The sequence below is a fragment of the Coturnix japonica genome, chromosome 9, assembly GCF_054131305.1.
Source record: "Coturnix japonica strain WE chromosome 9, WE-NBRP24, whole genome shotgun sequence".
NCBI lineage: Eukaryota > Metazoa > Chordata > Aves > Galliformes > Phasianidae > Coturnix > Coturnix japonica.
Window position 1 is genome coordinate 1,160,992 of NC_140671.1, and position 24,091 is coordinate 1,185,082.

The 24,091-nt window shown below is 42.9% G+C and overlaps 1 protein-coding gene across 4 annotated transcripts; it reads right to left on the reverse strand.

The window, feature by feature from the left end:
* Positions 1-108: 108 nt before the first annotated feature.
* Positions 109-22,662, reverse strand: GOLGA3 (golgin A3). 4 transcript variants are annotated; one of them, XM_085555485.1, is made up of 24 exons: positions 22,516-22,662; positions 20,802-21,154; positions 19,626-19,784; positions 18,563-18,675; positions 16,966-17,660; positions 15,753-15,864; positions 14,916-15,222; positions 14,331-14,533; positions 13,809-13,946; positions 13,283-13,444; positions 12,427-12,795; positions 11,564-11,641; positions 10,954-11,217; positions 10,378-10,472; positions 9,360-9,576; positions 8,777-8,920; positions 8,016-8,213; positions 7,365-7,481; positions 6,762-6,901; positions 6,195-6,327; positions 5,542-5,664; positions 4,992-5,156; positions 4,729-4,883; positions 109-3,723 (listed from the first exon to the last, which is right to left on the reverse strand). In XM_085555485.1, the coding sequence occupies exons 2-24, from the start codon at positions 20,932-20,934 to the stop codon at positions 3,516-3,518; spliced, it is 4,428 nt and encodes a 1,475-aa protein (XP_085411611.1). In that variant the 5' UTR covers positions 20,935-21,154; positions 22,516-22,662; the 3' UTR covers positions 109-3,515. The 4 variants fall into 4 exon arrangements, with proteins under 4 accessions (XP_085411611.1, XP_085411609.1, XP_015733061.2 ...); XM_085555483.1 differs by having other exon boundaries at positions 19,503-19,784; XM_015877575.3 differs by having other exon boundaries at positions 19,503-19,784; positions 22,316-22,655.
* Between the last annotated feature and the right edge of the window lie 1,429 nt (positions 22,663-24,091).

The following is a 24,091-nucleotide window of genomic DNA, read 5'->3' on the forward strand; positions in this document are numbered from 1 at the left end:
TTCCAAATGACGTTAAAAAACTGGCACCGGCTGAGTTCTAAATAAAAACTGTCAAAATAAAGAAAATAAATATTAAATAAATATTTTGTAAATAAAAAGAGCACGGAGCCCTTTACCAAAAATAGTTTATTGCACAAAACTTTTCAAGGAATCCCTATGCACATCATTTTGTAACCAACATGCTTTGTGTGATCGTACACAGCCGTACAGAGCATCACTCCTCCATCCCCAGGTTGTCCCCTCACAACACAAATTACCAGCTCCCACCTTTACACACCCGGCCTACGCAGATGTTACATCAACGAGCATCACGTATTGAACATAACGCTGCTTTTACAACACTCAACACCTCCATCTCCCCCAGTACCTGTACTGTGCACAGGTACTGGAAATTGGGCTAGAGTGTTACGCAGCAGTGGGAAACCAGTGGGATCAGACTGATGGCTAATGAGCATCTGTAATTTGGACTGATATTGTATTGTAATAAAGGCTCCGGTGGCAGCAGGTGACATGCAAAGTGCTCACACTTCACCTGGTGGAGTTATTGGAACACACACAAGCTGTGCACCACCAGTAGCGAGCACATCAGCCCCGAGTTCACTTGGTACTGACAGCACTGTGCACCCAGTGCACCCCTGGTGTCACAACCACACTTGTGCTGCTGCATTTCACTCCCCTAAGGAGGTAAAAGTAACCCATTAAAGGTAACCCATGAGAACACCAGCAGTCCAACTTCCATTCTGGGTAATACTCTGCTCTTCATACCTGTGGCGATGCCATACATTTCAGATAGGATGTTGCCTGACTGACCGGCATGGAATCAGATCCTCTATTGCATGAGCGGATGCAGGGCTCAGCTGGCCCCTGTACAGTGTACAAGTAATTCCAAGACATCTGGAAGACGACAGAATGGAACATCACAATGTTCAGCAACGTCACAGGCAGGAACTAACGGGCTGTTTGGTTGTTGGTTTAATGCAGTTTTTCCAGAGCCTCCAAAAAACCCAACAGCATTTGGAAACCAACAGTACACAACAGTACAGCCTTTAACAGCTTTCAACACCTGGGAAACATTCGCACTTTACAGCAACTTCATCAAGAAGCCTTGTTCAGTGGGTAACAACTGCTGACAGACAGACAAGGAAAATACCTTCTCCTCAAAGAGCAAGAAAGGGAAAAAAAAATGTTTGAGATCATATTGTCCAGTTTCTGAAGCCCAGTGATACCAGCAAGGCACTGATGCTCTTCTGACACACCTGGCAGCTCTCAGACATCCAGAGGGGACTCACTTCTCATTCCAGTAACTACTTTGTTCACTGCCCACACAGCAAGAGATGAGAGCCTCTGCAGAGAGCGTGTTCAGTCAATGCAGAAATCTCATCTCGGAATTTCACAAGAGCTCCTTCATCTTTAGAAAGAAAAATACGCACCTACAACTACTTGACTGCACCAACTCAGCTGTCTCCATAAGGAGCACGGTGCTTTAGCACAGGCTGTACCAAAACCAGAACGCAGCACTGATACAAAAAGGAGAGCAGACATTCTTAAGACCTACAAAGGTTTCTAACAATTCTGGCTTCTTTGAGATCAGATAAAAGCTTTATCTATGCAACTGTTGGCAAACTTCAGAGATTCAAACATAATGGATTAACTGTATGCAACGTATTTACCAAAATGAACACCAACATTAACCCTGCACAAGTGTTATTTTATTTAAAATCCTCAACATTGGATGACTTTCTGTACTGAACGTATTATTTGTTATGTAGTTTTGATTTTGTTATTTAACAACACTGCATATTGTTTTCTTAGAGCTTAATATACAGGCAACTTCAAGAACATCACAGCAGCGAGATTATCAGTACCATTGACTCTGCAAAGTGGACTGCAGTGGTTTGCAGACATTAACATGTTTAAGCCAGTCAGTAAAGCTTCTGGCTTTTCTTTAAATTCGTCAGTAATTCTGCATGTCGGGAACCTAACGTGACCCTAAGGCATTTCTCCCTTTGCTAACTTAAAAAGCTTGACTTTCAGCATTGCGTGACTCTGACTCCACAAAACACAAGTTAAGATCATTTTTCATACCAGCCTACGGTGAATACAATTGACCTGTGTTCTGTTTCAAAGACAAAGCCATGCTGGCACAAGTTGCCACTCACTCTTCCCGCAGAACATCCTGTATATTCTGATCTGTGCCTTAGCAATCTACATGAATCATTACCTCTGCAGCAGTTTTCAAATGAGGGGTTTACCACTGCACTCTGAGCCACGCAGGCCCATGGGGCCAAAGGAGAAGGACTGCTTTAATAATAACTTAGCTAAGGCGCCATAGTGCCACTTCCACTCACAGTGGACACCTTATAATAGAGGATACAAAGGGGAGGGAGGGGGTTAAGTGTGTTGGAGAAGATAATCAAAATAATAATTTTATAGGCATTATAATTCTGTCTTTTAAAGTAAAATAATTATATATCTAAAAGCTCTGGCTTTGGGGGATAACTTCCCTAAGCCATCTGACAGCATGTCAAAACCCAGCAAACTTAAAATGTAATAATATAACAATGAGAGTAACAGACAACAACAAAAGAACCAGCCTCATGTCAGCCTTGACTTACAGTATATATGCATATTAAAACTGTCAGAAAATCGTGATTTTTTTCTTTTATATATATATATATATATATATATGTATATATATAAATATATATTACAAGCATACCTTTAATCAAGGATGTCTACTTCAAAACTCGAACTAAAAAGGTGCAAGAAGTGTTTGTGCAGTGAAGCAAAGCTCCCTACTGGCCTGCAACTGCAAGAGAGAAACTGAGACACTTAAGAAAACATCCCAGGCAACACTGCCAATGTTCTGTCATCTTCATGACTAGAAAGGGCTTCAAATTCTTCCTTCTTTCTTTCACTTCTAAATACGGACACCTGTAATCTCAAATTTAAAGAATAAGAGATTATAGAACATCTTCCTTCCAAACAACTAAGTAGGAGTAACCATTTTTCAACCACTGCCTGCAGCTGAACATGAGCAGGACTTCTGTTTTCTGTGCTCTGGACACAGCCCACAGGGGGAGAAAAAAAACAACAATCTGACCCCCAACCCAAAGGAAAAAGAGCCAAACAGAACAAAAAACAGATGAAGCGTAACCAACCACCATCTGCTAACAAACGTACCCAGATTAAACAAATGCAGACCTGGAAGCAGAAGCTCTTCTGGGGCTCAGTGTAAGCCTTCAAACCCAAACAAGCCAGACCTCTCACTCGGCCATCCCCAGTATGGTAGAATTATTACAGTAAAGTTTCATTAAAGTAAGGTTTCAAACAAACCCTTAGAACAGCACATTCTGCACTTACTATTATACCAGCTTCTCAAAACTGTGCCCTTGAATTCTACAGGCAAAAGCAAAATTCTGAAGACCATTTTAAAAATGAAATAAATAAATACTTCTGATAAAGATTTGTTTACACACTTAAAGCAATAGGAAGAAAGACGACTGCTGAGGAGGTTATAGTGTCAAAGCTTCCTTGCTGTTAACATCGCAATTCTGTTTCTTCTCAGCCAAAGCAGGACGCTCCTGCTGGTCTGAAGCAGTTGCAGGACTAGTGGAGGTAAAGTCCATTAGCTGCTCCTCAATCTGAGTCCATGAAGACATTGATTCATGCACTGTAATGGTGTGTTCCTCCATCTGACGCTGAAGACTGTCCATTTCTTGCCTTGTGAAAGTTTTGGGAACAAAAAAAGAGCAAATGTTAACAAGTAGAAAGATAACGATCAAATGAAAGAAACTGAATTAATTTCCTGATTTCTGATACCTACTTCAACGTTATCTAAGCTATAGCTGCATACAGTAAGAAGAAGTTTAAACAAAACTTAGAAACAATCTTTACTCTAAGAGAAAAACAAATAGAATATGCTTAATGCAAAAGTAAGTGCCAGCAATGCAGCAGCTCCTTTGCTGCACATACTTGTGGCCAAGCAAAATGCAGCACCATTTCCTCAGGAAAGGCACTCAGCATCTGCAGCCTGACAGACAGTTCCCTTGCAGATATTGAAGACAACGTGGGAGGTGGAAGTGAGGAAAGCATTGGAGAAAAATAAACAAACAGTGTGACTCATTCAGACACCAGCTTTATAAAAAAGATGAGCCTGGTAATACAGCTTCACTGCATAGATATTGCAGGATCACCCCCCAGAAACATCAGCTAAGGTGGTCTCAGTAGCTCAGTTCTCACACTAAGCCCAAACCCTCATATTCCTGAGGTTGCAGCTTTCCTCCTCAGAGCTCTGTGTACATCCTTGTGAGGGCAGACAAAAACATACTCTTGGCAGAATAAAATTTCATCTGTAGGGATTCATTAATTCATCACTCAAGCTTCTATCACAAACAGCCCTGCTGACAGAGAGAAGAAACAAGCACCAGTTTCTCTACTAACAAGAGCAATAGAAAAATAGCTGTTCTGGTTTGTTCTGCAATATATCTATTTGTGTACTAAGAAATTTAGGACAAACATTTTGTCTACTTGTTCTTTCATTATTCCACTGCCATATAAGCAAACGCTTAAGACAACAGAGTGCACTACTGTCCTAAATACAGACCCAATAAGGAAAATAATTCATTTGACTATTTCCTCCCCCTCCTTAGTTGGCTGCTGGTTTCCTGGAAACTTAAAAAAAGAATTGAAGACTGTATTGAATACAGTCTTAAAAACAGGTCATACTTCAATTGCCGCAGACAGCTGTTCAGATTTTTTAAAGGCTCCTTGCTCACAGCTGTCGATGGTTTTAACAGCTCTTCCAGCAAGGCAGCAGGCACCGGGCAATCCGGAATCTTCACTGGAGTCACAGGGTTCGAAGAATTGTTCTCTCCTTTCCTCTGGTTAAAGGAAAAAAAAAGAACAGTCAGAAATAAATTAATCCATTTCATCCATTTCCCAGTACTGTAATCCAATGGCACTACTACCTATTCCTTCTGCTCAAATACCTTCTTCATCTTGCCATGCTTCAGGTCCATCTTCAGTTGCTGGTTCTGCTGCAGCAGTGACTTCATGCTGTTCTTCAGTTCACTCACTTTAGCCTGCAGCATAAACTTATCCTTCTGAGTCACCGACAGATCTTCTCTCACCATTTCCAACTCAGTCTTGATATTCTAAACAGGAAGGTAAGAAAATCAATGTGATACATGAAAAAAGTATAGAATTCCAGCCAAGTGATGCCTTCAGCACCTTTTTTCAGTTTCCAGGGGGAACTAGAAAAAGTAGCAAAACATAACAGTGCTATATGAAACTAATTAACCCCAGCAGAAACCCAGAAATAAGAAAGTCAATAATTTATTTTGTCTAATAAAATAAGAAGCTAACAGCCCAGTGAAATTAAGAAGAAAAGGTGAAAAACAAGGCATATATTTTAAATGAATTCACATCTATTCAAATCATCAGCGCAACTATGATTTTAGACTACAAAACACTTTTTTAGTTATCCCTCTGCACCAATACCAGTTACCCATCAGAATCACCACTTGTTAGATTACATGCCTGCAGGACAGCTTGCATCCCTTCCAGTTCCTTATGGCTGCGCTGCTCACTCATATCCAACTGCTGCTTAAGTGTTTCAATTTCTCTTTCTTTTTGTTCTACTTCCCACTTGAGGTCTTCCACCTAACAGAAAGAAGGTACCTTTAGCATTCTGTACATATCCATCGAATCACAAAATCTAAAGCATTCTTAGCTGTGCCTCAGGAATCCTTCCTATCTCTAAGAAAACCTCCTAAACCAAGTGTATAGCTGGAATAATACAAGTATAGTTGTAATTACAGTGTTAATGAATAGCCAGAGGGTATCTAAGAAGAGACTCACCAATACCGAGGCCTTCAGTCAAGATGGATGCTCAGCAGTGTTGAGGCTCACCACAAAAACCCCACAAAGGAGCAATCTCCAGAAAGAGATGCTACCTTAAGCATCTCTTTAAGGTCAGCCAAGCTCCACCCCTTCCAGGAGCACAGCTGAATTACCTTCACCTGTGTTCCCACATCTGACTCATCGCTTGCCTCAGATGGTTAATCAGAGGTTGAGGCTGTGATCAACAGTTTCCCTTACACCAAGCTATTAAAAATTGCTGAACGAAATATAAAAGAAATCACATAACACACCATAAATAAGAACAAACACAGTAAACATGCAGCTTTTACCTCCTGGCTTACTAAAGGCTGTTCACTAAGCTTGTCATCCAGCTTTTTCTGCAGAAGTTGAAGCTGAGATCGAGCTTCTGCCAGCTCTTGCTGAAACTGTGATACGTCCTGGGAATGCTTCTCATCCTCTGCCCTGCACAGCAGAATTAACACAAACACACACAGCAGTTACTCACCCTGCTCAAGTGCTTCATTGCATTAGCTATGTAATCATAAATGACATGACAGTGAACGGCACCAGCTCATAGCTTTGAAGTCTTTGCCAACATATCACAGCAAGAGTTGAAATCCAGGTTGAAAGTGTGGGGAAAAAAAAAAGAAAAAAAAAAGGCTGGTGAAACCTATATACAGCTCACTGCAAATCGAATTGAATCACTAGGAGACAGAGACATGCACATACATGCCCAGCATCCCGCCATACATTTTATGATCAAGCTCAGCTAGGGCACATTTCAACATAATCCTTGCCAGAGCAGTGAAATCAGATTTCACTAACAGATGTTTTTCAGAATGCCTCTTTCATTTCCCATACTCTCAGAACTTTGGCATTTACTACAGCACACTTACTGCAGTTTGTCCACTTCAGCCTGAAGGGCTTGGACAAGCAGTTCTTTGGCATGTAGCTCTTTCTTGATCTCATTGAGCTCAAGGGCAGCAGCTCTGTAATGCCGGCGGTTGTGTGCTGCATCTGCTTTGGCTGCTGCTACCTGCAAGAAGAAAAAAGATGCCATTTTTCTTCGCTCTGTCACAGTAGGAGGATCATACAGGGATGTAGGCCAAAAGAGTGCAGAACAAAACTAATACTTATTATTTTTGTTTACAAAACACCATTAGTATTGTCATCCTTATTAACACTAGTGGTAAATAGGTACATAAGTAAGAACCCTGTCTGCACGACTGTTTTTTCAATGCAAATTTTTTGATGAAGTATCCTCACACTTCAGGATTTGCTCCACACATTGGAAGTTACAATGGAATCTTCTCGGTAGTCAGAGAACATGGCTAACAAACAGGGCATAACAGAAAAGACATAAATCAATCTTTCAGCTATCGGCCATCACAACAGTGATCCTACAGATGGCACAGTACTGCACAACATAAGCTTTCTGTGAAGCCACTTTCCAAACACTTTTAAATCACCTTTTAAGTGAATGAAAGATGACTTATTACCTGCTCCTTAAGGTCCTTAACTTTTGACTTTTCTTTCTCCAAGGAAGCCTGTAAAGCTTGAATAAGTTGTTGCATTTGCTGGTCCTCTTCCTCCTTCCGCTTTAGGACTGCCTGAACCTGCATCACATCGAAAAACAAATGCACATTTTGTCCAGACTCACTGGAAGATCAGACAGGTTGGTAAATGTAAACACCAGCCAATGCAGTGACTGCAAAGCTTCTCTCTGCTGTTCAGGTCAAACGGTACCTTGTTACACACAATTCTTTGTCAGCATTCCCATTTGCTTATATCCCAGGAATACATCACTGTTGGCATACAAACCAGCTTAACCTTAACCATAAGGATTCATCTCAGTGAATCCTTATGTGACACAGCCTGCACGATCCAACCTTAAATGAGTCAGACTTTCAGTACTGCAATTTTTTCTACATGATTTTTTCCACCTCCCCCCAGCTGCTCTGCCTAGTGCCAGATCTCACTTCTCATCTGTTGTTGAGTCTCATATGTTACTGCCGTTATGCAACACACAGGAGATCTGGAGCTGAAGAAAACGTGCCAGACTTCCATCATACAAGTAACAACCTCTGTGTCTTGTTATCAGAAACACCAGCCAGTTCTTTTCTTAAGATATTATACCAAAAGTCAAATACCTGTAGATTCAGCTGGACCAAATCTGCTTCTCTTTTTGCTAATGCTGTTTCTAGAACATTGTTGTGCTCTCGCAAAGCAGCATTAGACTGACTAAGGCCTGTGAGCTTCCCACGTTCATGTTCCAGTTCAAGGGCCAACTTCTTGTTAATTTCTTCTAAACGTTTTATCTTCCTCCTGAACCCTCGGGATTCCTGAAGCTACAGTCAAAGAAAAACCCCAAATTAGCCAACAGTTCCAGATTACTACCTCAAAAAAAAAAAAAGTCATTAAGTTTATCTGCTTTCACAGGGTGTTGCTTCTTTAATATACATTTCGAAGTAGGCACAGTTACATAGTAGAATTTTGGAAGACTAAGATGCTCACTGGGTAGCTGAATCTCTGAATACTGCTAAGATGCTGAAAAGAAGCAGTTGATTTTTTTTTGGCCTGACCATTGCCACTCTGTGCTTCAAAACCCACTGAGCATCCACGACTCCCAAAAGACAGTGATTCATACACAACCACTATCTTGTGACCTCACACAGCTGGTAACTAGTAAAGGAACTACCCTTTTCTTTTCCTCTATGCTAAAATGATTCATAAAACCAGGAAGAGACAGAATAGGGCAGCACAACTGGCAAGTGCCACCAACACAGTATCTCCTACATAAGGTTCAGATTTTCTGTACTATTGCAATTAAGTTATGACACTAAATCTTCTCTTTTCCTCCAGGTACTTTGCCTGAATTACACGACAGATGGGAAAGCGGCAGTACAATCACCTCATCCTCAAGTTCCAGCACTTTCTCTCTGTATTCCTCAAGCTCCTGGCTGGTAAGTGAAATCACTTCTTGCAACTCTTTTTCCAGCATCAACTTACTGCTTCTAACAGCTTGCAACTCTGTCTCCAGGGCTCGAATCCTTTCCTAAAGACAAAGGTACAAGCCAGATTATTGCACTGTTCACCTGCAGAGGCAATTGTTTTGTTAAAAAGATCATTCCTCTATCAAACATTAAATGAGCTGCTGGAGCTCAATTTAAAGGGCTTGCTCAGAGCTTTACTATTTTGGTAACACTTCAAGCTTTAAGGAAAAAAAAAAAAAAAAAAAGGAAAAAAAAAACCCTTGGGTTGCAATCGATAATCAGAAAAATACAGGGGAAATATCAAAAAAACAAAGCTTGCCAAATCATCTCTCTCAAATGTACTTAAGGAAACTCCAAGGATTTAGGATGTTCATACTGTGGTTCTTATCTAGCTTTATATTACAAGTATTTTTACCACCTCAGTGTAAAATAATATTCTGACACATTTGACAGTGTAACAGTGCTATCTTTGTATTAACAATGTTAAAGACATCCATATACTTGAGCAATCTGGTTGCTTCCACCATCAGTGATTTGTGCTTTTAGCTTGCTCAGCTCTGCTTCAGCAGACTCCTTTGCAGTGAGGGATTCCTGCAGGCGCCGACTCAGAATGCTGACTGCATTCTCATAGGCTTTATGCTTTGCTTTCATCTCTTTCTGAGCACTTGTCAGATCTGACCCTAGACGCTTCATTTTCTGCTTCTGCTCAGTAATGGCCCTAGCGTGAAAGCAAAAACAAAACAAGGTTAAGACAAAAGCTGCCCAAAAACACTGCCAAAGGATTATTTTTTAACATGGCTCAAACAAAGAGATAAACAATTAAATAAAATCTACTGATAGTCCACTTATGGCTACCAGCTGAGCTGTAAGGATCCCACAGAGGACAGTACCAAATGCCTTGCTGTAGTCAAGGCAAACAATGCCCACTTCTCTCCCCTCGCCCCAAGCCACTCATCTCAGAAACAGCCGTCAGGTTCCTAAGGTATGATGATTTTGGCTCCTTGCAAGGTAGTGACTAAGACTTCTGAGAGCAATTAAGAAGTCTTTACCAGAATCTTCATACTGAAGTACGTAATATACACTGAATTTAGAGTAAGAATCCAATTTAATGTCTCATCCAATCTGAGATCTTTGGTGTGGTGATTATGTTATGTATTGTAAAATGTTTTTTTTTTCTATGATTACCAGTAAAAAAAATAAAACCAAACCCAAACTTCTCATTAGAGCCATCATTTTAGCCAGTCAGGAATATGAGACACTGAAGGAAAACTAGGATTAACTCCAGTTAACATGTTACACGATGTTAACACAATATACATGCTGCATGGCATACATCTTTGGTTAAAAACCACAAGTGAGTCAGAGAAGCTGCAACTCCTGCTTAGCACTCAATCAGCATTTTGCCATGGATGTTATTTCCCAAATAAAACAAAGGAATAGGAAAAGTCTGACTGCTAGAAAGGTGTTCACAACCACAAACATTATAACTCTTTTGTCTGCACTAAAAGGACAGACTTACTTCTTTGCTTCTTCTTGCATTTGTTCTACTTGCAGTTTTAATGTCTGATTTGCCTCAGCAAGAGATGCCATTTGCTCCTTATCAAACTGCAGAGTCTTGATGGGGAAGGAGAAAAAAATACACATTTTATGTTGGATTACAAGGAAATAGATGTGAAGTTTCAAAATCATTTCCAACCCTAAATAGAAACTGTAGGAAAAAAAAACCAAAACAGCTATTCCAAGGTTCTCTGTCTTCTTTCCAACTCCTCTCTATTTCTTTTTAAATGAATTCCTCTATGGCTGCCATCAAAACACACATGCACAGAGCTCTGTTCTGGTCTTCACTCTCAGACAGCGCCCACTTTAGGACAAGGTTAACTGCTTCCATGTCACTTCTCTGCCACTCCTGTAGCATGTTCCTCCCTACTGACTTACAGGAGATATTAATGACTGATTTGTGGAAGGCATATGCATACACAGCATTAAGTAGGTAATCAAGAACCTTAACTTACAGGTTGCCACTCTGTTTGTGGCCAGAACTAATGGGAATAACAACACATCTCCCTCTACGTCCAAAGCTTAAGAGCTCCCATACCTGTAGGCGTGTTTCCATTTCATCTCGTTCTTTCTGCACTGACTGAAGACGATCTTCTATTTCCACCATCTGCTGGTGAACCTCAGTCACTTCCTTCTGTAGTTTTGAATGTTCCGATTCAAGTGACTGTTTTTCTACTTGAATATGCAGTAGTTCTCGTTTTAACTCTTTCATTTCTGAGTCTAGACGCTTCTTTGTAGCTTTCAGTTCACTAATTAGCTGGTCCTTAGAACTTGCATCTCTCCGATAAGCTTCCACCATCACCTTGTTCACAAGAGTTCAAGAGGAAAAGATCATCCCTGTAACTCTAAATTAATCTATGAAGTTGTAATTCACTGTGAAGTATTTACTGATGTTATTCCAGTTTTGTGGGGGAGATTTTAAACAATACAAACTAATGTCATCTTCTGTAACACATTCATGCAAGTTCAAAGACTTACGCACACTTGGGTGTCAAATAATCAAGAAATATCAGCAGTTCATTAAAACCCAGTTTGTATTTGGCACAGAAAATGGATTCCAGTTTCCCCATAAAAGCCCTTAGAAGTACTTAGACTGTAAAAATCTGTTCTTTGTTCCTATTTATCTGAAATAGCTTGCTTTTGCTTACCTTCTGCTGTAGGAACTGCTCCTTCACTTTCTGAACCTGTTTTTTAAGGCTGCCATTTTCCTGTTGCAGATTTTCCACCTGCCAGAACAAAAACCAAGTTCTATTGTTGTCTACAAAAGAAACCTCTATAGATTGCCAGGAACTTATCATAAGCTGTATTCAATAAGCAAGATCTTCATGGAGCTTTCATGCGGAACTTGGATGCCATAGAAGATAGAGAACTTACATGACTATGACGCTAAGATGTGAAAGGAAGGGTCACAATACTTTAAAAGCAGCCCCAAAAAGAGTAAGGACATGCATTAGGCTTAACCTTGTTAACCAGCTCAGTGCCTAGAAGAAAGCCTCGGCTGGTATACAGCAATATCCAAACCTAGCCCAGCTGTACTCTAGCAAGACTAATGCTCAGTTTGAGCCTTTGACTAAATTACTGCCTGTGGGCCATGTTTGGGTTGTTGTGTCAAAGAAAAAGAGCACATGAGAAAGTTACTTCCGAATGCACGTGATCTGAACTCAAAATTATTTCTATTTTTAAAACTGTTATATTTTAGAAAGATGCAAACAGATCAATTAACTTCAGCTTCCCATTTCCTATCAAGAAAATGTATAAATTCATAGAGATACCAAGAAGTATGAAACTGTAAACATTCTAATGATGTAGCAAAATATAAAGTATCAGTCTTCCGACATAGAAATATAACAAAATTATTAAAACATTCTCAATTAGCTGAATGTTGAAACCACAGACATATATGAACCTGCCTATACAAACCTCCTGCCACACAACTGGCTACATCATGAGCCTGTGGCAGTACTTAACTGCAACAGCTATTTTTAATACAACACTTTTAGGGATTTATTACCTGGCTTGACTTGATTGCCATTTCTTGCCTCAATTGATCCAAGATTTCTGATGTTACTTCTGTATCTTCTCCAAGGCGTTTTGTTCCTTCATCAAGTTGCTCTTGGTTTGCTTTTGCTGTCTGCAGAGCTACTTCCAAGACAATCTTCTCATTTTGCAAATACTGTATCATGTCATCTTTAGAAGTAGCGTCACTTTGGAACTCTTCCAATCTGGCTTTCAGCTCATCATACTGAGTTTGCAGGTCATCCAGGGTCTGTTCTTTGGTATGCAATGTCTCTTGGGTCACGGTGAATTGTTTCATTAGTTCTAGGTGCTCTTGCTGTAAGGATTCAAGCTGCAAATCTCTCTGATGCAAAGTCAGTTTGACCTGAGAAAAGCATTTTGAGATTAAGTTCATACAAAACGAACGTTGCATTTGAAAACGCACTCCAATAGTATCAAAACTGTACTGTACTGTAACTACCATTGAGCTTCTAGGGTTAGAAAAGGCCTTTCCACATCATCCTGTCCAACCATCCACCTACACCAATATTTCCTCACTAAACATCCCTCAGTACCGCAGCTACGCTTTTCTTGAACACCTCCAGGGACGGTGACTCCACCACTCCCAGGGCAGCCCATTCCAGCACCTGACCAGTCTCTGAGAAGAAATTTTTCCTAATATCCAACCCAAATTTCCCCTGGTGGAACTTGAGGTCACTCCCTCTACTCCTATACCGCTGTTCCCAGGCTGTTACTTAAGTTCGCTCTGCTCATGACTGCTTTATGCAGCAAGTGTACTCTTACAGGCTAAAGCAATAACCAGAATGACAAACTTTCCTTTGCGATCTTTGGGAAGTTGTCTAACAGCCTACCTGATCCAGCTCTTGCTCCAATGTTGCTGCAGAATCAGCCATTTTCTGAAGCTGTTCTTTCTCATCCTCAAACTCCTCTAGTTTTCTCTGCAAGTCTTCTTCCACCATGGTTTTAGCCTCTTGGATCTGCATGAAGGCAGCTTCTTGGTCCAACATGTCAGCCTGCACAGAAGAAAGCATGGAGTCAGCATCTGTAATTTCAACTGGTAGGGGCTCTTGTCTCATATCAGAAAAAAACAGTGAGCATCTTGCATACTTGTGACAATCTGGATTCCTCTTAAATAACTTTGCATACTTTCTAAATCGGCAAAACAAGATGTAAATAAAAAGAACCTTTCAAGTACTATAATTAAGCAGTATAGAAAATCCTGAACCAGAAGATTCATGAGATGCTGTAGCTACTCCATGAAATAAAACTCCCTGTCATTGACACAATTACTATTGGCAACACCAATTTCAACATCTGCAGAACCTAAATACACAAGTTCAACAGCGCATAAATCACAAAGACCATCTACAACCTTACCTCAATATTCTGTAGCTGTGCCGCAATACGTTCCTTTTCTTTAATAGATCTGTGCTGGGTTTCAGTCAGCTGCTGAGACAATGCCACATTCTCTAGTTTGAGATGTTCCAACACACCTGCTTGGGTCATCTGCCCAGCCTGAAGGGAAGGGGAAAAAAAACCACACAGGTTAGAAAGACAAGTCAAAATTCTGCCAACAGATGTCATAGTTCTAAGGGAAAGGAAAAAAAAAAAAAAAGGAAAAACAAAGAAACTACACAATCTGCCTGTGCCTCATCTCAACTATTACTTACATGGCACGACAGTTCTTCACACACATTAGACAAATGTTCTGGTTATATCTGTGTTTCAGTAATAACATGACCTAACACACCCTGATGAAAACCAAACAAGCTCCCTGACTCTACTCTCCACCTGAAGTGTACAGGGAGCAGCTCCCTTATCAGAGTTCATAAACAACATCCCCTTGATAAAACTGAAAAACCAACATTCTCGGTTACATGTGCAAGCAAACAGCACTACCTGTATATTAGCCATCTCGCTCTGCAGCCTGACTCGAGCCTCCTGGGCGAGAACCAGCTGCTGCTGGTACCACTGTCGCACATTTTGGAGAGAAGTGATTTCAGTTTCAGATGCTTTCAGCTTATTGGTCAGCGTGGTCCGTTCCAGCTGCACTTTCTGAAGTTGGTTCTGTAAGGAAGCTAACTGCTGTCGCAGATCATGAACTAGAAAAAGGGAAAGAAAGAAGATGGATTATCATATGCCATCACTCAGTTTTCATGCACACATTTTCAGTGCTTATTGCTGTATTCACAGCTTATTTACTTGACCAAAAACATTTGCACTTCATTACACAAAGACTGGCTATTCCAAGTGAGCAGAAATTCTAGAATCAAAATAATTAGGGCCACAATCAGAACAAAATTAAAGCAAACGAGTAATTTTTAAGTTTTTTAAGAGACAGAGATATGAAATAATTAAAAAATAAAATTGAAGATCAGGTTCCCTGATATGGAGGTTCATCATTACACATTGATATCTGTACACTTTGCTAAAAGCCACCAGTCCATTGTCCAGCAGCAGAGACCACAATTTACATCAGCCCACCTGTGCTGTCTCTGGTGAGAACACTTTTTTGCATATCTTCAACTTTCAGCATGAGTCTTTGGTACTGCTCCTCTGCTAGCTGCAGGTCATTATTTGAAGAAGCCAAACTAGCATTCTTTGCTTCCAAGGTGTTTTGCAGGTCAGCCATTGCTCGTTCCAGATCCCAGCAAGACTGCTTTAATGTGGCCACTTCAGAGCTCAGTGATTCCTGCTTCTGTTGGCTGCTTTGGCTGTGCTCCACCTGCGCCTGAAGCTTCATGTTCAAAGCTGCAAGTTGGGCCTGTAGCTCAGCCTTCTCTTTCAGAGCCTGAATGAGTCCCAAAAATAAAAGACAAAGGTCTTAACAGAAAATACACTCATGGCTGACTACAGAAGATACGCAGCAAAACGGCTTTGCTAAGGCAAAGACCACTTTCTTCTAAAAATCGTTTCTTGAAGTGACACCTCACCTGCCAAATTTTCAAAGAAAATACACAGGACAGCACATATAAACCACACAGTGTTTCTGTTACAGGCCAGTAGCCATTTCTAATATTTGTTTACATACTTTAAGTAAGAACGTTTTGCATTACGAACGTCATACCATTAGCCAATACAAACTGAAAGTATAGCAATACAATCACCAGCACAACTCCGTATTTATCACCTCTAAGCTGCTTTTTTCCTTTTTTTTTAAACCTTGCAACAGCTTTACTGACTTTGTGTCCCTAAGCATCCTTGTAATGTAAGTAGTTCAACAATGCTTTTACAAAACACGCCTCCATAAGAGTCAGAAACCCTTGAAAATTAATTAACACATTTAACACAATTTGCTAAATACAGAAATTCATTTTCTACCTGATTAGCTTCTACTGAAAGTGCCTCCAGTTGTCCTTCAAGTCTCATCTTCTCCTTTAGCACCTGCAACATTTCGTCATGAGTTCCTGCGACAGAGCTTTCCATAGATACACTGCAGACAGAGACATCACATACACAGTTAAAGGGTTAGAAAACTGCACTCACCCAGCCAAACAAAAGCACTGCAAAAGTAAGAGGTATTCAGAGTCCATAAGATAATACGCTTCCCATGTGACCTAGCAACACACATTCCAACTTCAAAGGATCCAGAAAAGAGCAGAACAAATTTGCTACCAAATAAAGAAAAAGTAACTACATTCACACTGAAGTTTTACATGTTAGCTTCCTACTTTTGCAGCAACCAGAGTTTATTGTGGTACCCACTCAGGTGTTGTTTTCACAGAAGTGCAAAGTAACAACAGGAAGTGCAAAAGAAGGAGGAAAAGGTATTTGGCAGAAGGGTTTCCTTATTCTCCTTCCACCATGTACAGCTGAGGAATCCAGAGAAAAGCTGACAAGATCTCTCTCATTACTGCGAGAATTAAGCCCATGATGAGGCAATTGGTGACAATTGATTTTACTCTAATGTCTCAGGGAACTTCATGTTACTCCAAAGCAGGAGAGGGAAGAAGGAAGAGGTCATCTCTAAACTACTACACATACAATATTTCAACCACTGCATTTGCAGACAAGTGATTAAAAAAAACACAAATCAAAACCACACAAGTAACTGCACCACTAAGGGCTTCAGCAGTCATCCACTTGCTTGCCTACAATCGGTTTAACACCTATCACACACACAAAAGCTTGTTAGACTGAAGGGCTGAAGTGAGAGTATTAAGGGCAGGACTCTTAGCATTACATAGTGACTCAAGGTCTGAAAGATCACATAAATGATCACAATACACATCACTGCTTGAGTCAGTTACATCAACACTTTCAGGCCTTAAAGGCCAATGCCACATCAGGGGCTCTATGAATAAATGCTCCACAAGCAAATACAGATGGAAGCAATGCCAAAACTACACTTCTCTAGAACACATTTAGCCAGAAGGTACTTGGTGATCTTTCAGTTTAGAATCTCTAAGTTAAAAGCTGATTTGATCGTGATGAATAGAAGTTTCACCCAATGTTAGCAGAAGAGCAATAGACCACCTATTCTAAAAAAGTGTAATGCTTGGTAACCATCTGACAGTATATCAGTCTCTCTTACCTGCTAGAAATACTGTCTCTCCGGCTCTGTATTTCCCCATTAAATTCTCGCTCCTGGGCTTGGTGCTCCACTGCTGCAGCCTGCAGCACTTCACCGATGGAAGGAAATTGCCCTATCGCATCGGGATGTATCTTCTGACCATTTATTGTATATGGAATTCCCTGTTTGCCTTCTGAATTTGGTAAATTGCTATACAGCCCTTTTCCTGATACGCTGCTGTAGGTAGAGCTGTCGCTTTCATTTCCATCCAGCCTCATCCCAGCTTCGCTTCCATCAATCTCTGAAATGCTATCTCCTGCCAAGGAGGAATTGTCAATTCGATCGTCTGCGTCAAAAGGCAGACTAATCTCAGAAACAACTGATGCTGGACCACTTCTGCTTTGCTTCAAAGTCCCACCAGGTAAATCAGTAGCCGCAAGATTCCCTGCAGAACTTCCCGAGCCTGAATCTTCAGTTCTGTAGTCAGCCAAGGACCGGATCTTACTGGACTTTGAAGACTTTGAACTTTTTCTCTCTTTTGAAGATGCTGGAAGTCCCAAGCTTCCCAGTTTCGGCCCCCTGGGGACACTGGTCCGCAAAAAGGAGTATTCTTTCGTCATTGCCACAGTGCTCGCCCTTGGTAAGATCTCTGGATTTAACATCAGCTCAGGATCTAGAGTGCTGGAGGGCCGGCTCTTGGATGTAGACTGATTAGACTAAAAGAAACCAAGAGACTCCAGTAAATTCCAGAATGTTACACTTGAACTAGAGTCAAGGATTTATTTTGTTGTAGAACTTTATATAAAGCTCTGAACTTTCACATTAAATATTAAATACTATCAAGACTCAGGATGAACATGGTCAAGGTAGAATCTAAAAATGAACAGAAAGATTGTTGTGGCTGAAGCTGGCAGGTGGCTGAGCACCACTGTGCTTCCCCAGTGGGATGGGGGAAAGAACTGAAGGAAAACCAAAACAAAGTAGAACGCGTGGGTCATAAAAACTACTAAGATGCAAAAACGAAGAGGAAAATAGGATAACAGATATATAATATAAATACATACGTACACAAAACGATGTGCAAGCAATTGCTCAGCACCTGCTGATCGACCCCCAGTCAGTGCCCACGCAGAAGCTGCCTGCCCTGCCAGCTCCCTTCCCTTCTCATGCTTTTGCTTTGCCATAGTGCCCCATGGCGTGGAACATCCCTTTGGCTGGGTTAGCTCAGCTGTCCTTGTTCCGCCCCCTCCCAACTCCTGGTGCCCCTCAGCCCCCCTCACTGGGGCAGCAGCGTGAGAAACTCAAATGGCCTTGGCTCCGTGCTGCACTGCCCAGCAGCAACTAGAAACATCGGCATGTTATCAACATGGCTTTTCACTAAAGCCAAAACACTGCATCGTACCAGGCACTGTGAAGGAAAAACCAACTATGTCCCAGCTGAAACTGGCAGAAAAATAGAGGGGGAAAAAAAAAATAAAGAAAATTAAATAAATAAAACTTGAAATAACTATTAAAGTTTTCTTAAGTTTAGGGTTCTGGAAGTCAAGCACAGAGAGAATGAAGTCTCCAAGCCAACCAACAACTACTGAAGCTACAAGACCTGCTGTGTGCTACTCACTCTTTCTTGATGTCTCTTCACCCTGTACTGTCTGAGCTGCTCTTCTAGCCGTCTTCTTGCTTGAAGTCGTATTTGTTCTTCATTCTCCAATGGAAGGGAAGACTCTACTGAGCCTGTAAGTGAAGGGTAACTTTACAGTTAAAAAAGGAAAACTGCAACAGAGGCAAATCTGATGCAAAAGGAAAGCAGCCCCTTCTATCACCAGCAACATGCTTCATGCTTAAGCAAGGAATGCAAGGAAAGCCCAACAGCATGCACCCCAAAACATTATCTTCTAATATACCCTTGTGTAAGCATTGATAATGATCATGTATTTCAGTTTGTCCAGTTTCCAAGTGCTGTAGTTCCTCTGAGTACATATGAAAAGAGAAAGATCCTACAGCAAGTGTTGCTCACCTGTTCTACGCTTTGGGCAGTACTGAAATTGAATAGCTAAGACAGACCCACACAGACTACTCATTCCTTAAAGGTCTGAGAAAGACTATTCAACAGATATATCCTCTTGCTCTGCTAACTCACATTGCCTGTCCAGTAGGAATGCTTTTAAAAAACATTCCACAAAAGTTATGCAGCATTAGATTCCTCACAGTAAAGGCTCCTCCCTTCTCCTCTTCGTTACTTAGCTCAAAACGACCTGCTTTTTTGTTGTTGTTTTGTTGCTGTTACTCCCCATAATCAGGCAGGAAGATCAGAACAGCTTCAATCCCAGAAAGCACAGATCCCCTCCAGCGTGAGAACAAGTTCTAAATGTTAAGGCATGTGCTTTAGCTGCAGCAGGGGGTGGTACACTGACAGAAAATGAATTTTAGTTCAAAGCTTACTGCAAAAACGGCATTTAGTCCAAGCTGAAATGATAGTAGAGGTTTCCACAGTCAGGCTCAGAGAAAAAAGCTTTATGCAGCAATGGAAAGCAGGGGCACTATCATAAACAGATGCTTACACAATTCTGTTTCTTGCATGGGAAGGCTTAGTTTGAGAGACTGCAAAGCTTCTTTTCTAAGAGCTACGCCCTCAGCACTAGTTCCCTGAGACTTCCTTAGGCTGTCATGGAAACCAGGCACACCTGGGGATGACTCTTGACCCTGAGGACTGCTGGTGGGATCAAAAGAGATGGGAGAGTCAGGGAAGAGCGACTCTGGCCCATTCTGGCAGGCGTCCGCTTTGCTGTTTAGCTCCAGACTTCCCTCTTCCTTTGGCACTTCGCTGAGGTTAACACTGGTGGCTGGAAAAGAAAGTTTCACTGAGCTACGCCGTAAACCACTCCATGTATCATTACAGCCCCAACCACACACAACACCAATGCTACTGCCTGTGGGCAAGAATACAGGAATTGCTAAGACAGTAAGTGGAAAACGCAGTGTCATAACGACATATTTCTTCACTTAAAAAAACAACATACCTCTGATTTGCTTGAACACAGTGCCTTCAAGCAGGAGCTCAAATGCAATCATAAAATACCTTCAAAACTTCACACAAATCACACACCAAACATAGCAGCTCCCCATGATTTAATGGCAATGGTGCCAATACAACCACGGTCAGAACAGTGTGGGAAGACATGGAATTTAATTGAAAACACTGGAGTCAAACATTACCAATTTACAAGCCACAATTTGACTGTTTGGATGATGTCCAAGACAGGAGAAGGCAGGAAAGTGTGATCTCTGGCTTCATAAAAGATGAATGAATCAGCACACAGCTACACTGCCACTCTGATAAAGGGCAGAACGATAAGAGCACATAAAGTCTTAGGACTCCACCTTCCTGCCCGTGACAAGGCGACAAGTCTGCGATACCAGAGGAGGGACAAAGACTGACAGCTCTGTCACACGATCCCCTCTGTACCAACAGAAAGTTCCTTTTACATAAGCACTCTGTATGCTTTAGTGTGTGCACACAGCTGCAACACACAGACCCCTTTCATATCCACTTGTCCCTCGTTATCGTAGTGCAGACATGGGAACATCAACACAGTGAAAAGATTTTTACAAAGAAAGTTCAGTGACACGTGGGTAGAGAAACTGTTGATTTGGAGACTTCCTAAAACCCAGCATGACAAGGGCCTGAAGATATTTCTCATGTGCGGAGTCACGGCCTTCACTAAACTTTCTACATAGCGCTACACAAGAAATCCCTGACCTCAAGGACAAAGATGTCCTTCAGCAGCACCCAAACAATAAAAGCAGCAGGGAAGCCTTGTGAGACTTGGAAACGATGCAGTTCACATGAAATAACTTACTGTTTGCTTCATCTCCTGCAGCACTCAAAGCTGACTTGGCATCACAATCCCCATGTTCTTGAGAGCTGCCAGGAGCCCCATTGCTGCTCCTGTTGTCCAACAGAACATCCTGCTGCACGGACGACGATTCCATGGTAAAAACGATCCAGATCGCAGGAAAGTATTTCTTCTAAACTTGCTGCCAAGCAAACTAACAAGTCCGGTTTCTCTCCATTAGCAACAACAGCATCAAGATGTTACGTGGGGGCACAGTTCTGAGGCTTTCAGCTGTTGGTGAGCAGCAGGCAGCTGATGATTCCAGATCATGAAAACAGCTTCCAGCCAAAGCTGTGACCAGCAAGGAGCTGCATTCTCTACAAACAAAAGTAGTTTGAAAATAGCAGTTAAAAAGCAAGCAGCGCTCACAGATTGCCCACCAGACAGACCCAGAAGAAGGGACAGTGACAATACAATACAACCATCTAACTTCTCTAAATAGGAAACGATCTATTTAACGCCATTTTTGTCACCTTCTATTTTTCAGTTGCATTAATAGACCGGCGCAATAAGGCAACAAGACACCATTCAGCAAGAGGACTGATTTAAGATCATTGTACTCCTTAATGGTAACATTTCTTCCATGTTCGCTTTCACAGGCCAGGCAGCACTCAGCGCTGCATTCTGCTCTGTGAGTCACGGTCTGGACTTTCATAACGTATTTCATTCCAAGGACCTACTGCCATCCTGCTCCAAACCCTCTGGTCACAACACAGGAGGGAACTGGGGCTATTTTATACAAATGACATCACTGCTGTTTACTTGCCCACAGAAGGAGCAGCACACAGTGCAGTGCCTGGCCAGAGTCAGCACAGCAGCACAGGGCACGGCCCAGAGCCTTGGGCTGCCAGGAGGGGATTCCTAAACACAGGATGCAAATCCCATGAGCTGCACCCAGCTCCCACCTGCACACAGACCTGGACTACTGATACCATCTGATAACAGCCATTGCAGGCACTCACTGCAGCTGTCAAAATGCTCCAACAGACGCTGACAGCCAAAATCGTGTTATAATCAGCAAAACAGCAGAACTGCCGATTCTGGGTGGCTGAAAGGACTTAAGCCAGGCCTACACCTGGTGCATTAATACACACACACTGTAAGCAACACCGCGTCCCCATCTCCAGAATACAGCCGCACAAGCTGCGGTGGGGAACCCTCAGGAAGCAGCTGTACGTAGGGCAGCGCTCCGTACTCGGGGTGCGACCCTCCCCAAACACCGACAGGCCGATGGCCCCCAGGCCCTTCTGCATATCCCCTCGTACCGCACACAGACACACCGAGAGCAGCCGGCTGTGACCCCGCTCAAACCTGCCCGCTCTGTTCCGAGCACGGAGGGCGGCACGGCCCGTCCCGGAGCGCGGCGCCTTGAAGCCCCTCAGACCGCGCGTCGCCCCGCGACCCCCCGAGCCCGGCCCGGCCCTGGCAGCCCCCGCCGCCCCGATCCCCGGCCCCGACCCGGCCGGACCCGCTCAGACCTGTGTCCGCCCGGCTGCAGCCCGAGACGTGGCGCTGGCTCCGCCGGGAAGTGGCGGGCGGGGCAGGCGGTGCAACGCGCTTCTCCCTCCCCACCGGCGGCCGCCGCCTCCTCCGCAGGGAGAGCCGCACAGACCCACAATAGACCCGCAATAGACCCACAACAGACCCACAATAGACCCGCAATAGACCCACAACAGACCCGCCCCTTGGGCCCGGCGCTGCTCGGTGGGAGCTGGGTGGGAGCTGGGTGACCCAAAGGAGCCGGCAGAGCGCACACTACCGCCGGGCCCAGCGCACAGGGGGCGGCTTTACCGGACGGACCCTTCCGGCAGCGCGGGGAAGGGGTGCGGCCTGCTCGGCCGGGCCGCCTCCGGGCCGGGCTGGGCGGGGCTGCGCGGCCTGAGGGGCGGGAGGGGCCGCACTGGGCCTTGGGCAGGTGGGTGTGCATGGACACGGCTCCATAAGAACCTGCATGTTGATGGATCTGAAGGGAAGAGGTGACTGACTGACAGCCAGCAGAGCTGTCCTGCCACTGCTCTGCAAGCGAGCTCCCTCAGACCATAATAGGAATTGTCTTGTTCAGGATCCCACAAGGCTTTGCCCTAAAAGGGGAAGGCTGCTTTATTTATTTTGGCTCTGACAAAAGACAACTGAAAGCCATTAGGGTAAGACAGACCACGCGCAGCTACCTGTCCATCGGGGTATTTCGGTAACCCACTGCAATAAACTCAGCTGACAGCATCTGCCCTCTCGTTATTCCCCTTCTTATGTGACTGGTGGAGCAAAGACCAGCAGCTCAGTTAAACTCAGTGAGTCTGTGTGCACAGAGCTGCAGAATTCAGCCTATTCCTGACGTCATGAAGTGCTCCAAGGAAAAGCTGCTGCTTCTACAAGTCCCAGTTCTGAGCAGAGGTGTCAGAAGTAGCAAAAGAGGGATAGAGGTGGGAGAGAAGGGCTCCGTGCTCTGTGGGAGCAGTGGGTGGCACTCTCTGCACAGCACAAAGCTCAAAGCCGCTGTGGAGCTTTATGGTTACAGCTATTAAAGCCGCAAACATGTTTCTCTAAGTACTTCCTGAGCAGAGATCCCACTCCCGAACCACTGACAGCACCACGTTCCAGTTCCCTCTGCTTATTGCATGCTTTTCTGCTTACGTCTTTCTATTATTTGGTGTCAATCCATCTGCAAAACCTTCATTAAAAAAGAAACCTGTGCTAACCACACAGAAGGAGCTCTATTGCTGGCAGGCTGCAGACAGGCTCCAGCTCTTCCCTCCCAGGGAAAAATGGCTTTGTGTTAAACACAGAACATGTGACAAGCACCAGCTCTTTGGCAATGGCCTTTAGGAAAGGCTGCCTTGATGTTTTATTTCTGTACTTTATTTACTGATCTGTTCTTTCTATGTGTGTAACGTTTATACACCACTCTGCCTGAACGCTTTTAGCGTGTCTATTTTAACAGCAATAACGATTTGAAGTGTTGCTTCCCTGACTCATTCCTATGAACAGAGGAGAGACTCTGATATAACTGTGGCACGTCTGATCCAACAGCTTCCCTCAGAATTTAACCAACCTCTATCCTACACAAAGGAAGACTGTGAAAATATAAATAGCAGTGTTGTGTAACCGGAAGGTTCGCAGATGGGGACTCTTGCAATCAGAATAAACTTAAGATTTAAGGCCTTGTTACTGAAGGTCTCTTGCCAATGCCCTCCTCCTGCTTAAAGCTGCATTCCCTTTGGTCACAGAAGCTGTTCTGAAAAACAAACTTCTAAGAG

Excerpts from the sequence above, each read along its gene's own strand:
- GOLGA3 (XM_085555483.1), bottom strand. The coding sequence starts at position 20,934 with ATGGAATCGTCGTCCGTGCAGCAGGATGTTCTGTTGGACAACAGGAGC. Across the intron at positions 4,884-4,991 it reads AGCATGGCAAGATGAAGAAG|AGGAAAGGAGAGAACAATTC; the intron begins GTATTTGAGCAG and ends TCCTTTAACCAG. Across the intron at positions 3,724-4,728 it reads AGCTGTCTGCGGCAATTGAA|GCAAGAAATGGACAGTCTTC; the intron begins GTATGACCTGTT and ends AACTTTCACAAG.